At 39.7% G+C, this 17,439-nt stretch overlaps 1 protein-coding gene across 2 annotated transcripts in view; it reads left to right on the top strand.

The window, feature by feature from the left end:
* The first annotated feature begins 5,748 nt into the window (after positions 1-5,748).
* Positions 5,749-17,439, top strand: part of PCGF5 (polycomb group ring finger 5) — a 29,950-nt gene continuing 18,259 nt past the window's right edge. The window contains exons 1-2 of one of the 2 annotated variants that reach the window (XM_050898893.1): positions 5,749-6,019; positions 17,180-17,276. In XM_050898893.1, coding sequence (XP_050754850.1) covers positions 5,908-6,019; positions 17,180-17,276 — 209 coding nt within the window. In that variant the 5' untranslated portion in view covers positions 5,749-5,907. The remainder of the gene's footprint in view (positions 6,020-17,179; positions 17,277-17,439) is intronic. The other variant, XM_050898892.1, reaches the window with a different exon arrangement.

Raw genomic sequence — 17,439 nt, 5'->3', positions numbered from 1 at the left:
TTGAATTCTGCTGTGACAGACTGGTATTTTTAAATTTGCAATACTCCTGAAGACTGTAACCACAGTTCTTAAATCTGTTATTCACAGGGAGGTATGTCAAGCTGGTCACAAGATCTTCCCTCAGTATGTTTAATGGTCAGCTAATAATATATTCAAAACCAGGTATTTTTTCACTTCAACCTCTGCATACAAGTGGCTAAAGTTAAATTGTCTCCTTCACAGTTGTGATTTCCGCCCCCCCCCCCCCCTTGCAGTGGCAATCTCCCTCTCCCACTGCTAGGGCCTTGTTCCTTACTTGTTCGTCTAGCTGGGAAGAGACAGGGTGTGCTATGGCTGATCAGTATTTTAGTGTGCCAAGGAGATGTTTAACAATACAGGTCTGTTCATCTTTCCCTTGGTAGAGTCACTAATTTGATTCCCTTGCCTTTACTAGCAGCCAATTATTATAAAACCTGTAGGAACTTACTTTACGATTTCTCTTACTTTTTAAAATTTGTTTGAAATTAGTTCAACAAAATTGGAACACTTTGTGACACAATTTTACCTTACTCTTGAAACATACCTTGAATGCATTTGTCTTGTTTACTTATTTGTCAATGGCATAATAATACAGATGTTAGCATTTTGCAACCTGATTTGCTACTTTACTTTAGACTATAAAAGAAGAGTAAGCATAAAGAAAGAAATGCTATATATATCCCAGAAGTGCTATTATGCGCTAATATACAACATCTTATATAGAGCTCAGTAGGGATGAAGAAAAGCCCTCACAGTAGAAACGCAAAACCTCATTGCTGATCATTTTCACAAATAAGTGATGGGGATAAGAATAGCCTAATTCCTATCGTTTTCTATCAAATCAAAGACAGTCTTCACACTGAGCAGAGTAATACTGTTTATACGATAAACAATGTTACTACTCTTTGCCTAAAAAGCAAAGAAATATGACTCATGATCCCAAGATAATGGCAAAGACAGTGATAATGACAGTAAGAATTAAGTTTACTTGCTGCTAGTAAATTATTCATATGTATGGGAAAGTACACAAGATGCAGCAAGGAAAATTCCAACTGGATCTAAGGAAAAAAATCCACAATGAGGATTGCCAAGGGTTGAGACAGGTTGCCCAGAGAGGCTGTAGAATTGCCATCCTTGGATATATTCAGACTTTATTTGGATAAAGCCCTGAGCAATCTGATTTAACTTTAATGTTAGACCTGCTTTGAGCAGGGGCATTGGACCAGATGGTGTCCAAAGGTCCCTCCAACCCAGTTAGTGTATGGTTCTATTCTAGATACTGTTCTAGTGGATCAGGAATTTAATACTGGACACAAAAGATCCAAAAGCGGTTATATTTGGTCTATTTTTCATACCTGAGTAAATATGCAGTAATTTCAAGTAAGTTGCCAGCAGTTTGAGGGAGGTCACCTTCCTCTCTGTTCAGCACTGATGAGGCGACATCTGGAGTGCTGTGTCCAGTTCTGGGCTTCTCAGTACAGGAAAGATAGGAAGCGAGTCCAGCACAGGGCCACAAAGATGATTAAAGGACTGGAGCGTCGTTCATGTGAGGAGAGGCTGAGAGTGCAGGGACTGCTCAGCTGGGAGAAAAGAAGGCTCGGGGGGATCTTATCAGCATGTATAAATACTTGATGGGAGAGAATCAAGATGAGGAAGTCAAACTGTTCTCAGTAGTGCCCACTGAAAGGACAAGAGGTAATGGGCACAAATTGAAACACATGAAATCCCATCTGATCACAAGAAAACATTTTTTTTACTATGAGGGTGGTCAAGCTGGAACAGATTGCCCAGATAGGTGGTGCAGTCCCCATCTGTGGAGATATTCAAAACCCAACTGGATACAGTCCTGGACAACCTGCTCTAGCTGACCCTGCTTGAACAGAGTGGTTGGACTAGATGATCTCAAGAGGTCTCTTCCAACCTAAGCAAGTTTTCAACATTTTAAAAGTCATAAAATGGCATTTCCATCAGATGTCTAGAGACTTGGTATTCAGTGAAGGTGAATGCTGTGGCTTCCCTCTAAATATCATTCAGATTGCTCCACAATGTCTATTAAGAAAAGTAGGGATTTCTTTTTCATTATTTTCCCAGTCCAGTTGTGTCCCAGTAATTCTTCCATCTACAAAATACAAGTAACTCTTAGGATAACTGGAGGGTAATTGGAGACTTGCCTAGAAACAGACTCCATTGTAGCTCTATAGGGATGTAAGGTTGTACTCATGTGGATCTACTTGCAGAATTAGAATTATTCACTCATTTCAAATGTTACCAAGAACTTGGCTGTATTGACCAATGTTTATTTCCTCTCTGGAATTTACTTGAGAACTGACATCAAACACTGGTATTTTTCAAAAATGTTGGAGCTGCATTAATGAGTAAAATTAATGAAATGCTTGGAGTTCACAAGTTCTTTTGTGTCCTGGCTGTTCCTTTAAAAAGATAAATTTTCTTTGTATTAAATGTAAAGAATTACTCTGTTTCACATTAGGATGATCCAGTAGTTCTTCAGGGATTTCAGCAAACTACTCCTCTACTTTGACAATGCTTAGAAAGCAGTCTCTATTTTCTGTGTGTTAGACGAGCTCATATATGTAAAAAAGGACTTAGTTTTAAATAAAGTAAGTACTGTGTTAGAGGACACTTTGAGAACTGCTGAGTGCAAGTCAGTCGATAGGAAAGTCAGAAGTTTAAGAAACACGGAAAAATGAGAGCAGCTGTATTTTCATCACTGAGTTGAGGGCTATAATCACCCTCTCTGTAATACCATATTTGCTGTCACTAATACATGATATATATTTACTCTGACTAGCTCAGTTTGTTTTGTTAATTCTCTTTCTCTCATAATATGAAAATGACCACCTTGTTTGATTCAAACACTATTCCTCTGTTACCTTTTAACTGCTATAAGTAGATCAAAATGCTCACATCACTTACATGGCCCTATATTTTTAAATAAACCTGTTGTATGCAATGCTAGGAGTTAACTACCTTTGAAATTATAATTAATTCATAAGCATTTATTAACATAATTTGCTTCCTTGTGATATAAAGTAGGAGTAAGTATTTAAGGATCTTTGTTACAGTACTTTCCTCTGCTATGAAAAATACCAGAATGAGAGCTTCTTCTGCACTGTGTCTCTCATTTGTTCTTTATGTTGTGGTCTTGAAAGGTGCTGAATGACTCAACTTTCATCATGTTCAGTGAGAGTTAAGGGCACTCAGCATCGCATAAATACAGCTTGGTACCAGCAGGACTGAGCTCCTACATTGTGGAGAGATGAGGCAAGAATTTGTCATGTACACTGTCACTTACCTGGCATGGGACTGGTAGTCCTTAAAAGAGAGACTTCGGTATGGCTTGTGGGAATCTATACCAGTTGTGTATGTTTGCAAGTATCACAACTGTTGTGCAATTATTACTGTATGGGCTACACAGTATAATAAAGGATGTAACTCTGTGTTCTTAATGTGCTTAAATAGAACATTGTGTATCCATTATTGTGTAAACATGAGCCTAGCTGATAAATTTGTTTAGAAATTTTTTTTTTCCAATAGGGACACTTGATAAACTATGCTTTGAAATCTCACTTAGAATCCAGTTTATTTTTAAAACAAATCTTACCAGATGCAGTCATTTTGAAACAGCCAGGAGAGCATCAGCAGTTGCTTGTTTTAAATGCATGTATATAAGTTTAATAACGCTGTATCATGCTTAGTCTACATTCAAGCAGGGCCACTCTCATGCTCATTCTGAAAAATGTCAACTTCTGCTAAACTGACAGAATGTGACTACTAACTAAAATATTCCCATGAGATATATATAGTCTATGTTGTCTACTTTCTCTGTTAGAGTTTAGCGTTCTCTAACCTTTGACTCAGCAGTGTGTGCTTTATGGTATAATAATGCAAACAATGGTTAACAATAGAAGGCAAAACCATCAAAACAACTTTTTGTTAAACTATACCACATGCTGCTTCAAAAGATTTTTAGCTTTATAAACTTTTGTTCATGTTGTGGAGAAATAATCTCATACAAGATTAACATTTTATCAGGAAAAATTATGCACATTCTGTTGAATTACTCTGTCAGGTTTATCATGCATTCACCACTGCACTGTAACTTTAATTGTAAACAGTTTTTAATGCACCTGACTCAGCCTGGCAATTGAATTGATGTAAATGGAGATCTACTGGAGGGTAAATATTCCAGAAGTAGGAATAGATGGCAGGAGCAGGCCTAAGCTATTAAAGCCTTCTGCTGTTGCAGCACATACCCAAGGATGAAAGGGAGACTGCACTGGAGGGCCAATGCAAAATGGGTATTTATTTCAAATGCAGAATGGAAAAGCAAAGACCTAGCACAGTCACAGGTAATGTGCTGGTATTGCAGCTAGTATAGGAAATGCCTCCTTATATTTTTGTTGTTATTGTTAAAAGGAGTGTAGAAGAAATTTTCTAGAAATAGTGCAGTCAAAAAATACCATTAAAGCAGCTTTAGTTTTATGGGTAAATTCCTGGTAATATGGTGTATTTCTGTGAACAGGAGACCAAAAAGCAGATGCATTGAACTACGGGGACAGCTTTCACTCGTGCTTAATCGTTCTCTGGCCAACTGGTCCCGGTTAGAGGGAAGCACATGTATAACATGTATAACTGTTCACGGGATTTGGGCCTAACTTAGTCCAGTGGTTTAGTGTTTCCTCTTGAGGGATGGAAAATGGGTTTAAGTTTCATCCTTCCACGGGTAGAACCTGAAGTTACGTTGTAAGAAGCGGTGTAAGGGCCGAAGCGGGGCGAGGGACGTGCCGCTAGGAGCGGGCTGGGGCGCGGGCCGCGCTGCGGCCGCTCCTGCGCTTACCTGTGGCCGGCAGCGCCTCCGCTCCGCTCCCGCCTGCCCCCCACCTCACCTCCACGGCCACCCGCCCCCAATCCCCTCCGCCCGCCCCGGTGCCCGGCCGGCGGGGCCGCTCAGGGGCTCCCGGCGGCGCCCGCCCCGGAGCGGCGCTGCGGGCCGCGGCGCAGCAGGGCTCGGCCGGGGAGCAGCGCCTGCGCGCCCGTCCCGCCCGCCCTGGGACCGGCCGCGGCGGCCTGGCGGGGAGGGAAGGAGGGAGGGCTCGAAGGCGGTGGGAGGCGCACGCCGTTTCCCTTTCTCTTTCGCTGGGCGGCCGCCCGCCCGAGGCCGCTGGGCTGCGCCAGGTACGGCGGGGGCGGGAGGCGCCGCAGGTGCGGGGAGGGAAGGGACGGGAGTCGGGCGAGCGGGGTGGGGGGGGAGAGCCCGGCCGCCGCCGAGCTGCCCCGCCAGCCGCCCTCTCCTGCCGGCGGGCTCCCGCGGCGCTGGGGCGGCGGGGAGGGCTCCTCCCCGCGGGGGCCCTCCGAGGCCTGCGGACCGCGGCGCGCCTCGGCGGGGGTGCGCCGGGCGGGCAGCGGGGCGCCCGCGGAGCCCGCCGGGGCTGGCCAGCGGCCCCTGCACCTGTCAGCGCGGGCCCGCGGCGGGCGGCAACTTGTCCCGCTGGCGGCCGGAGCCCGGCGGGGGCAGGGGCGCTGCCTCGGACCTCGGCTGCCGAGCGCCGGGCACACAGCTGCTGTTATGTAAATAATAACCCTGCCAAGTTTATGGCAACACTTGTCCTCCGGGGCATCGTCACTGGGCTGCCAGGTTTACACACCTCTCTCTTTCCACGTGTGTTACAGGTAGGAAAATGACTCGCCTGGCACAGGAGCAGGAGTTAGGAGCCGTGTCCCTGTGAGACCTCCAGAATTAAGAGCAAATGCCTGGAGAAGTCCAGTTGCACAGAGCAGCGCCGCAGCTCTTGTGAACCACGGGCATCGACGCCTCTCAGACTTGCTCCTCTGGCCCCGAGCACTCTGCCAGCATTTCCTACCCCACGAATGGCTACTCAGAGGAAGCACTTGGTGAAAGATTTCAATCCTCATATCACCTGCTATATCTGTAAAGGCTATCTCATCAAGCCAACTACAGTAACTGAGTGCCTCCATACCTGTAAGTAGTACTTTGCAAAATATTCCCTCCTTCGTAAGTGATACTTCCTTGAAGTGTTACGTGTTTAATATGATCTCTGTGCCAGTTTTTGTTACTAATGAAGTGTTGCATGAAATGCTATGCAGTTTCTGGTGGGGTTTCCTGGACACTGCTCTGCCATCTGGACCATCTTGAGGGCATGTCAACTCTGCTTAACACCTTGCAGAGTAAAGATAGCCCTTTTCTTTCCCCTAAGCTAGTGGTGATTGTGCTGGCTTTAGCAGCAAACATGTATCACCGTGGCCTGGCTGATCACAAGTAAGATCATTAGTTCGGGTGTGGTATTTTGATAATATAACTATGCTTTTGAAACTTAAGCTGATGTATCTGTTGGCAGTGTGCATGATGGATACACCAGTTTGGTCAGTACTGGCTCACGTCTCTCTGTAATGTGTTCCATGGCACAGTGCATAGAGATACTTGAAAGATGGCAAAATATTTATTTAGGGAGTAGATCTTTTTGAATGAAACTGGCTCAGGAAAAATTATTCAGGTTGTCTTATGCTCCTAATACTTCTAAAACATTGGTGTGTATGAATTATATTAAATGTATGAATGGTCCTATCAAACTTAGTCGTCTTACTTCCACAAGCTAAATTACTTACACACTTGATTTTTTTTTACATTTATTACTGAATAGAAGATAGTTTGCTTGGACCTTCTTGAGAATTTGGCATCTTTCCAAATAAAATTTGAATTCTTCTAAAAGAAGAGTAAGGGGAACTATGTTTTCTGGTAGATGTCCCATTTTTAACCCTTTAATAAATATCACTTAAAAGCCTTGTCTTAGCATTTCCTTTCATTTCTGTGCAGTGTTGTTCTTGCAGTTGTTATCGTCTTCACAGTTAATTTTTATGTTATAGTGTTATGTCCCTAGTATATCAAGCACATAGAGAATTAAAACATACCATTCCTATATGTTGTTCATAGTACAAAGATAATATCGTTTACCATTATAATAATATTATTTTTAGTTTAGTTTTTGAGAAAAAATAATGTTGAACTGACTTTTCCCAAGTCTAATACCAGCTAAGGATTATAATGTGTTTTGTGGTATTATTCTTCTGTTTTGCGTTACTTGGTAAAGGAATTTAAGTTGAGGAGGAGAGAAGTTAAGCAAAGTGTCCTTATAAGAACTTGACATAAAACAGGAAGGAGAGAGGTATATTAGCTATTATTAAATTATCTTTCCCTTTAAAGAAAATGGAAAAATTCCAGCATTAGTTAATTTTTTTTATGGTTGAAATTTAATGAACAGTAGTAACTTTTAAAAGGTTGGGGTGAGGGGAAAAAAGTTGCGTCAGAAATCAGCTCGGACTTAGAAAAAAAAATTGGTTTTATTATGGTATCTTTCTGTTTAGATAATTTATTTGTTTATTTACTTTCGCTCCCATTACAAAACAATAATGGCAGAAGGAGTGTTTTTTTCTCGGCAGCGTCTGTTTCTTTTGTTCACTTGTAGATTGTGAGGTCTTCACTGAGGCAGCTCTGTTACTGCCTAGTCCCCAGATTAGCGCATGTGAATTTTACTGAGCTGCCATATAATTGCGCAGGTCTCCTCACAGAAAAGCCGCCACGTGTTTGGGTCATTAAGTAGAACTGCAGGAAAGAAGGTGGTGTTTCTTTAAAGCAAAGTTTAGTTGCCAAAATATGAAGCTTACAATGATGGAAAGGAAAATGAAAAACTTCAAGTGGTGATATGGAAGTCTTGTGTCTGTAGAGGAAGAGGTGATCTGTATGTGGCAGAATTCAGGAACATACTCTGATAAATTATTTTACATTTTGGCTTTTAGAAAATATTTCAACTGGTTTTGTTTTGGTTTTTTTTTTTTGAAGTACAGGTATGGTTCTTCAGTCATATCCAAATAGTTACTACAAAATACATCGATTTTAACTGTCCTTTGGTATTTGTCTTGTACTACTAATTGCCGTAATTCAAAACAGTGTTGCACAAATGATCAAAATCTGCAGATATTAACAGTTTAAGAAGCAGCATAAATTCGTTAGAGTACTCTGGACAGGATGAAAAGCATGTATCGACATAGATGTTCTCCAGTGATCGCAGAGGAACTAATGTGATCAGTAGTAACCAAATCAGTTAGCGGTGAATTCACATCTTCTGTGTTGCTGAAAAATGTTAAGTAGTAAAGTTCTGCTCTGAGAAATGTGTGCCTTTTTAATAAGAGATGTTTCTGATGGGGTTTTTGGAAATGTTGGACAGACAGCTCCACCATTTACTGCAAAGAGTAAGTGCAACTTGGGCACCAGCAGTACAAACTTTACTATCTCTATTGGGAAGGAAATGCTTATATTACTGCAAAATAATTAATTGTTCTGCAAATTCAATACTTCGTTTCTTTTTTGCTACTTGCAATAGAATGGTTGTGTCTTATGGACTGAGACCTTTTTTTCTAGTCTGTTACACAGTTGTCAAGGATGTTTAAGGACTACTGGTAGAAGGAAGCTAGATGTGAGTTAAAGGGTATGTGCCATCATCTGTCTCCTGAGTCACTCTGTTGTTTAGTACAGTGTGCGCTTACAAAACTTGGAAAATAAACTTTCCTCAGGAACATTCTTTAGTGTCCTAAAAAATATCAGACTGTTTACACAGTCATAGAAATGTTGGTTGGAAGGGACAACTGGAGGTTGTCTAGGCCTGCTTCATGCAGGTTAGTCGCCAACACTATACCAGGTCAAGCCATGGCTCTGTATAGTTGAGTTGTGAATTTCCAAGCATGGAGTCTCCACAGCCTCTCTCAATAACCATTTCCAGTGCTACGCTATTTACCTAGCAAAGAAGTTTTTCTGAATGTCCTACCAAACAACAACTTGTGACCATTGCTCCTTCTGATACTATTTGCCACTACCAAGAAGAGCTGGACTCTGTCACTGCTGTAACTGCTATTCAAATGATATAGGCTGTTATTAGATCACCTACTAGCCTCAAACATGATTTGCTTTTGGTAAATTGATGTTGCCTATTCCTGGTTACGTTTTTGTCCCTCATGTAGTTGGAAATGGATTCCAAGGGACATGGCATAATCTGCCATCTTTCCAGGGAGCTAAGGGAGACTATTTAGCTGTAGTTACATGGGTCATCCTTCCCATCTTTCTTAAAGGTGGGCATAACACACTGCCCTTTTCCAGTCATCAGGCACCTCCCATAATCACCATGATTATGGTGATAAGGTTTCAGCTTAGTGGATCCTACCTGGCCTATAGATTTGAATACATGCAGCTTTTCTCAGTAGGCCCTAACCTGCTGCTCCCTGGCTGCTGGCTGTCCCTCTCCTTCTCCAATCATGCTGGTATGCATGGAGATCTGGGATCAGGCTCTGCCTTTGAAGACCAAGGTGAAAAATATATTGAGGACTTCAAACCTTTCTATATAATCTATTCCTAAGTTGTTTCCCTCATTCATTAACAGACCCACATTTTGTCTGAACTTCCTTCAGCTACTAGCCTACTTGCAGAATCCCCTCATGTCCCTCATCAGTTTTAGCTATGACTGGGCTTTGGCCTTTCTAATTTTGTCCCTAAGTGCCAGAACAATGATTTTATATCCTTTTGCTTCCCATCCTTGTTTCCACTTCTAATATGCTCTATTTTTGCATATTAATTAGGAAGCTTGTGCACCAAGCAGTTCTTGTGCACTAAGCAGTTCTTCTGACAAAATTCCCTGTACAATGGGCTGGTTAGGTCTCAAGGTCTAAATAAATTTTCTTTAAAAAAAACCAGTCAGCTCTCCTAAGTACCTTTCTTTCTAATGATAGCCTCCTTGGGAAATCTGACTAGCAGTTGCTTAAACAAGCTGAAGTCCCATCTCCTGAAGTTCAGAATCCTAACTCCGCTGTTTAACTTTGTATCCTTCTTCGAGATCCTGAACCCAGTCATCATGTGGTCACTGCAAGGCAAGCTGCCATCTGCGGCTGTAGTCATCACCAGTTTTTCCCTGTTTATGAACAGCAGATCAAGTGGCGCATTACTCCTAGTTGGTCTCTCTAGTATTTGCCTTAAGAAATTGTCAACCAATGCAGTCTAGGAACTTTCAGAAACGTCTTTCCATGCAGGAAAATGACCAGAGATGTAATTTTCAATATCAAACCAATAATCTTGCAAACAGAGTGGCTTTGGGATTTTGCTAAAAACTTATGCTCTCACCAGGAGATCCCAAAAGAACTTTACTGCAGCAAAATTTCTCACCCTCAGACAAGCAAGCTGAGCTGCTTTCAGATTCCTTCTCCTGCAGAAGCTTCAGTCAATGGCATGTAGCAGGTCTGAAAGGTTAGCAATCTGTCTTATTTTGAAATAGAAGATTTCAACCCAAAAAGTCTTTCTTGATCACCACGTACTGAAATTATCTCTCCCTTTTAACAGAAGGGAATCCAGTCTGACTGTGTCTGGTAATTGTAATTAACAGTGGAGTAGTCTCACATGTATAGTTTCTGAGAAGGGTGGTTAAGTATATTAAAGTTTTCTGTCCTGTTTTTACACAGACACTTTCCCTAAAAATAAGTGCTTTTAAAGCAGGTTTAAGATAGCTAATTAAATACTTCATTAAACATACCAGATGACTTGTTACATCTCTGTGCCGTCACTGAGATGGGTTTGATGTTCCACTAGCTGTGCGTATCCTGTGCCCCTCCTTCGCTCACTGGATCAGAGAGCGATTAACTTTGAGAGAGGAGATCCTTGGAAGAATTCAAAGGATGAGTTCTAACAAAGAATTTGTACCACAATTAAGTAATTAAACTTTCTCTTGTAGAATATTTTGTTTAAAAAATGCAATATGAAGTTTTATTTAGGTACCTTGTTAATCAGCATTTAAAAATAACCTAGGAAGAGTCTTCTCATTGAACAATATGTGTGTAGATATGCATAAGATATGTACTTTTTTTGTTTGCATAAGATGACATACAGCACAGTCCTGACACTTGTATCTGTATTTTTTCAGCTGATTACAAAGATCTGAAAGAATGTGTGAACCAGATATCTCTGTATTGGAAAATGTAGCATTGTGTAGTATGTTGTGGTTGCTAGCCAATTAGCATATGTCACACAAGTACTTTTATCAGCTGTAGTAAATCATCTTATGTGAGTGTAACTTTTATTGTGGCTCATCTGAAGTGTCATAGTACAATCGTGAAATTCAGGTCCTCATTTCACTGGCATGTGTAGCACATACCTCAAAATTCTGCAAACTGTGTACATTTTGGTTAAGCTGTTTTCTTTTGCCTGTTTGCTGCCACATTGTGACCTATAGTAAAGCAAGTGAAACCATGTCATTTTGTTAATCTGTACCAGAAGCATTAAAGGTTTTTGGTTTGGGGTGGTTGTTTGGTTTTTCCCCCCCAAGGTGGTGAATTAAATATATCTGTAATTCAATTGTGTTTAAAGATTCCCTTTTTCCCCTACCCTTTTCACCCAATACTTAGACTTCATCCTGTTCTCTGAAACTTCAAAGTGACAGGCTTTGAAAAATGTTCAGCGTTTTATATTGAGAATAACAGAGGATGATTATACCTATCATATCTGAAAATACTGGTTGATGATCCTACTCCTACTAGCAGTATCACGTATCAGTTCATTATTCTTGAGTGCTAGAATTTATGTGTATTTTTTACTTTTACATTGCTATCAGTAAATCACATGTAGTTTTACATGAGAAAAAGCAAAAGTTGTTTTAGATTACTACACTGTTGATTTACAATTTCAAGAGGTTTTTCATGGTATAAGATGACCTCGTGATTTGAGCTGGCTGCACAAAGACTTGATCCAGATCTGTATGTTTGTTGGAGTAGGGAATATATCCATATAGGACTGGCTTAAGATTCTTGGTTCCTTATGATGTTTTGTCTGTATATATTCTACTCAAAGACCTCTCTTACACTGGAGATTAAGCTCTTCAGTAATCATTAGTCCCTTTCTTGGACCATGCATGGCTTCCAAGGGTGCCATCTTCTCTCAAAAAAAGATAAAAAGAGAGCACATAAATATATTCAGACTGAGGAATTCAGTTCCTTTCCATAGATTGTTTTATATTATAAATATTTCTTCAGGTTACGTTATTGTGGATTTTAGCAGGCTTTATGTTTAGCAGTGTTTAGTATTTGGGAGGTTTTGGGGAGTCAATCATCTGACATGAAATAAGTGTGTTAGTTATCTATCCTGTGGCATAGAGTTCTTCTGAACAGTAATAATTTCAGATTTCTTCTAGGTGTAAATGAAAGCCATAGCTCAGATAGATTCCTATTTGTCTTTAGCTTGGAATACAAACAAAAAGACTAGCAAAGCCAAGTTTAAAATATCTTTACAAGACATATCAATGAGCCCTTTTCAAAGCAGTCAGATCAGTGTCATCTCATCACAGACTTCGAGAACTTCCCTGATGTGAATGGAGCAGAGATCCCAAGAGCAAGTGAAGGCAATTAAATTCTCTTCAAAGAATTTCAGACATAGCTTTTTTAAAACACAGGGAAATGGTTTCTGAAGGAGGCTAGTACTAATTGCTTACAGAAAAAAAGAAACCACTCTGGTATTGATACGAAGCCACTGGTAATCCTTTTGAAGAATTTTTGTGCTAATCCTCTTAAAGTCTCCATTGCTAAATATTTCCCAAATAAGAGAAGGTTAGGGGTTAGGCTTATCGGTTCCAAAATTAATATTGACCAATACCAATTACATTTATACCACTTTTTCCAATTTTTTAATTCTTTATCAATCATTTAAAATTGGTGTCAAGTTAGAAAGACTGACTGCATAGAGATGCTGCTGTTTCTACCGGACAGGAGGCTTACAAAAAAAAGTAATTAAAGACCAACCCCTTTCTTTATTACAGAAGTTAGCAGAAGAGGAACTCCATCTCACTTGCAGTTGTCCATTGAAAAAGAGTTATCCCTAAGCTCAGTTTCTGTGAAGTCAAGTCAGAAAAGGTCTAGAGTAAACCAAACCCTTATGTTACTTACCTCAGCTACTTTCAGCTGAATTTCCATATGGCCGTTATTCACAACTGTGTTAGACTTCACAATTTCATCATCATACTAGCTTCTCAGCCTTTTTCCCCCCCCACTCTTTAAATTGAGGTTCTCCAACTAATGGAATTTCTGAAATAGCAGACAATTCTTAACCTTATGGTTCTCATGAGTATTGTCATCACCCGCCACTAATCTGTACACTTTTTCCTGACAGAAGTAGTGTATCATCTTCACTTCAGCACAATATATATACCAGGATTATGAGATATCAGGTGCTGCAGTTAAAGAGCTCAATTGACAGTAGCATATTTCACGGATTCCTTGAGAAGCTTGGGCAGAATATGGTTATTTTTATTCTCATTGAAGTCATCCAAGAAGTGCTTATTCTAGGACTCATTTCAGACTTTTACTAATTTGACATCAGATTTAATAGGTTAATCCTATTTAGTCCTTTGGTTTACTTCACACAGACCTAGTATCTCTACATTTGATTGCTTTGATGCTCTCTACTTCAATAATATAGAAGAATCATGCCCCAAAAATGTCCTGATTTTTTTTTGATAAATAGGAAGAAGACATCTCCTCCATTAATGAATGGGGAAGATGTGATTTTCAACAACGTTAACTACTTCCATTCATGGCAATATTTCATTTTCTAGACTATCTTCTTTCTAAAAATCTCTGGGTTGCTTAAATAAATTTAAATGCAGTTTAGCCACTATGTCTGCATACAGTCTTCTGTTTGAAATATTTTTAATTTTTTACAGTGATTACAATACATATTACTATCAATTAAAGAGCCTTCTCCATCATGGTTTTGTGCCACATTGTCTTCTGGTTTGATTTTCCTGTCATGTGTTTAGAGTAGGACATTTTTATGATTGGCTCATTTTTCACCTCTCAAGAAGAGCAAGATAAATGAATGACATACCAGGATGGCCTATTTCAGAAAGAAAAGCTCACTTCATCCTAGCTTTCTCATGAACACTATCAGAATTTCGTATTAATTAGTGTTATTGGCTGTTGGGTTTTTTCAATTCAAATGTCATGGCGTGCTCATCATTTAGCTGGAGCCATTTTTTTTGGACAATCTTCAGGACTCCTGGTAGTATCAAAAAAGTAAAGGTACAGTAATTAGAGTTTGAAGATAAGCAAGAACATTTTTGGAGAATATTACATTGTGTTGTTTGGCCAGCTAATCAAATTCTGTGTGTGCACTTGAATGGTGTTGGTGGCTGCTTGCAAGTAATTCAGGTCTGGACACCTGTAGGGTTTCTGTTTGTTCCTTAGTACATGTTTTTACAGAGCATTATGTCTTATGGCAATGCCTGTTCAGAAAGTGTAACTTTGGGAAAGTGATACTGCTTCTTCATCTGTGACTCTGAGACCCACTTGTGACACTTCCTGACCTCAGGGGACCAAGCATGCACCCTGTTATCTAGCTACAGGTGAGAGGGCTTTTAGTTTATTACATGTTACTATACAACACCCCTTCCTCTCCAGGGCTGTGTGCCTGAAATGAGGGTACGCTCATTTGAAGGTGCTGGAAGTTGTGTTTAGAATCAGGACATTCATTTAAGCAGAGCACTGCAGAGCAGATTCATGACACCTTTTGGTGAGCAACGTAATGTTCTTATCTATTTACTCTAAAATCTTACAAAACTTAAACCATTTTAAGGTAAAGTGCAAAAAAAAAAATTGTGATATCTAAAGCAAACAACACAGTTCAAAATGTCTATAATAGATGTAGGTGAAGAAATGAAAAAATTTCCACATCTATTTAATCTTGGCATAGCTAGTTGGAATCAGAAAGCTCTAACCCTTATCCAGCTAGTGCATTAATTTAATAACAGAATGGTGACTGATATTTCTGGAGAGGTGATTTTTGTGTATATTTTGCTGTCTGTGCCTCTTCGCTCTTGTATCATTGTGTGTATGTGGCTGGGTTTTGATTAGTGAAGCAACTGAACTATGCTTTCAGTTGCTCCCTGTGCTTCTTTGTATTTCAGGTGGGTGACAGAAGGAAAGATAGTTCAGATAGTTCCGGGAGCTGGGATGGCTGAGGAGCTACTGACCAGCTAAAGAATTCCACCTTGTGATGTTTGCCCCTGGGTTGAGCATGTGCAGATGCTACATCTTAAGAAAAACTTTGAGCTGAGAAACTTCATATCTTTTCAATTTCAAGGATAACTTCTGTTATTTTCAGTTCTAGAGGAGATTCTCAGTGATATTAATGAGGAGAGATTATAGAAATCTTAACTACATATATTTTAAAAGTTATTTGGACTTGTGCTTTAATTTAAGCGTGTTCTTAAATGCTTTGTTGGGCTGGCATGAGGGCTTCTATGTGGGTGATGAAATTCTTTGTATTCTGTAAGTGTAGTAGCAAAATGTTTAGGTTTAGGAGTATTAGTTATAAAAAAGTATATAGAAAAGTGAAGAAATGTTATAGGTACAGAACATCACATTTGCTGCTCTGTACTAGACTTCTTGCCCTGTGGAAGTGTTAGGGAATGCACATGCAAAAATCAGTTTAGTAATTTAACAAATTATAAAAGATCTGTGATACAAGAAGAGTTCTGTGATTACAGGTTCTTGCATCTGTATGCCAGCGCTAAATACCTCACAACTTGAGGTTAAGAAAAAATTAACTCGTATCTTGAGGGCCGAATGGTGCTCTCATAGCATCAGTGTTCTCGGCTGTTTTGGAGTCCCCATGTGCAGAGGACAGCACTGCGCCCCACTTACTGGGCTTGTTTGGCAGGACTCCTGGGCTTCCTGAGCTCATTTTACCAGATCATCGGAAATCTGCCCTGGATCCAGCACTGCTGGAGTCATTTACCTTGGGGAGAGCGCCAAGAGCCAGCCAGAGAGCTCTGAAGTCTGTCCGTCAGACTTAAAGGGGAAAGTTCATTGTAATTTCAACCAAAGCTGTAAAGTTAATGTCCTTAAGTTAGTGTTTTAAAGCAGTTGGAAAAAACACCTACACAGAGGTTTAATGTGTGTGCATTATGAGCGTCAGCTGATTTGTAGTAACTCTTCTGAGCATACTAAGGCAAAGATAAATGCAGGCTTTGCTTGTTAGGTGACGTTTGTTAAAGGAATTTCAAGATTCCTTAAAGATTGTCATATAATTAGGATTTACCAGCTTGTTTAGAGGTACTCTTAGTTCTTTAGGTAATTGATGAAAGAAATTACAGTGTTTCAGCAGAAAGCATATTGCAATTGCAGCAGTCCATTTATTTTTTCAGTCCATTTACTGATGAATTTGCAGTTCTCATTTCAGTTTAGGTGAAGTAATAATAAACAGTGGATAGAGTTTATCTCCATCCAGAATGTTGTAATGCAGTAATAATAGCAGGCATATTTGTTCTCATCAGCTTGGCTTCCACTTTCTTATTAATGGCAGTAAAATCTACAGTCTGCAATTAATCATTTGGAAGCAACAGTAGTGTAGCACCTTGTTTAGTTTAATTTCAGTTCATTGGATTTTATATTCACATTGTTGTTGTTTTGGGTTTGTTTATGCTTGCCATGGTCATGATCCTGATTTTTCATTATAAGATTCAAGTATTAAATGTTTACTGTAAGTTCCGTCACTGCTTTTGCAGGTGCTATGTCAAAAGGGAAACATAGCCGCTTTGAACCTGTGTACAATTTCTGTGAACTTTTCTCTTACAATAAGTATTTACAACAGTCTTTTCAGTTGCCAGCAACACCATTGGAAAGAAAATAATGTGCATAAGTCATTTTCAAATCATCTGAAGTGATGATTGGCTCCGCTGGGCTAGAGCTCCCCAGCATGCACTTTCTCAGAATCTGCTCTTTACATGTGCTACGTGGTATGGGGTTTGCATTTTATGATGCTGGGAGGATTCTAAGCAGTAAAAATATTGCATACTCTAAAGCAGCACTTGTTTAACCTGTGCTGCTGAACTCAGTGTCTTGGCAGAGCAGAACTAGCTATGGCTTTGAGAACCAAGAAGTGGATAAGATACGTTGTAATTATTTGCTTTAAAATAATAGTCTTTTATTTTTGATGCATGAAGTAGTTAGCTGGTATCATTAGGTCATGTTCAAGCAATATTATTTAGATCTTATTCTAAGTTGGGTTTTTTCTTTTTTCTTTTTTTTTTCTGTCCCTCAGTTTGTAAGACTTGCATTGTTCAACACTTTGAAGACAGCAATGACTGTCCCAGGTGTGGCAACCAAGTGCATGAGACCAATCCACTAGAAATGTTAAGGTAAGATGACATTGCACAACATCTGCTGAAATGGAAGAACAAAAAATTAAAAAAAAAAAAAATCTTAATATCTTTATCCTGAAAGGGAATTAATTTTTTTGCTTATTTGTATAATATATCAACTGTTCTTGGCCATAGATTCTGTCAATTTCTCATCTCCCAA

Source organism: Gymnogyps californianus, chromosome 6, assembly GCF_018139145.2.
Source record: "Gymnogyps californianus isolate 813 chromosome 6, ASM1813914v2, whole genome shotgun sequence".
NCBI lineage: Eukaryota > Metazoa > Chordata > Aves > Accipitriformes > Cathartidae > Gymnogyps > Gymnogyps californianus.
Note: the sequence above shows the minus strand (reverse complement) of the source record. Positions and strands in the feature narration are given on the sequence as shown.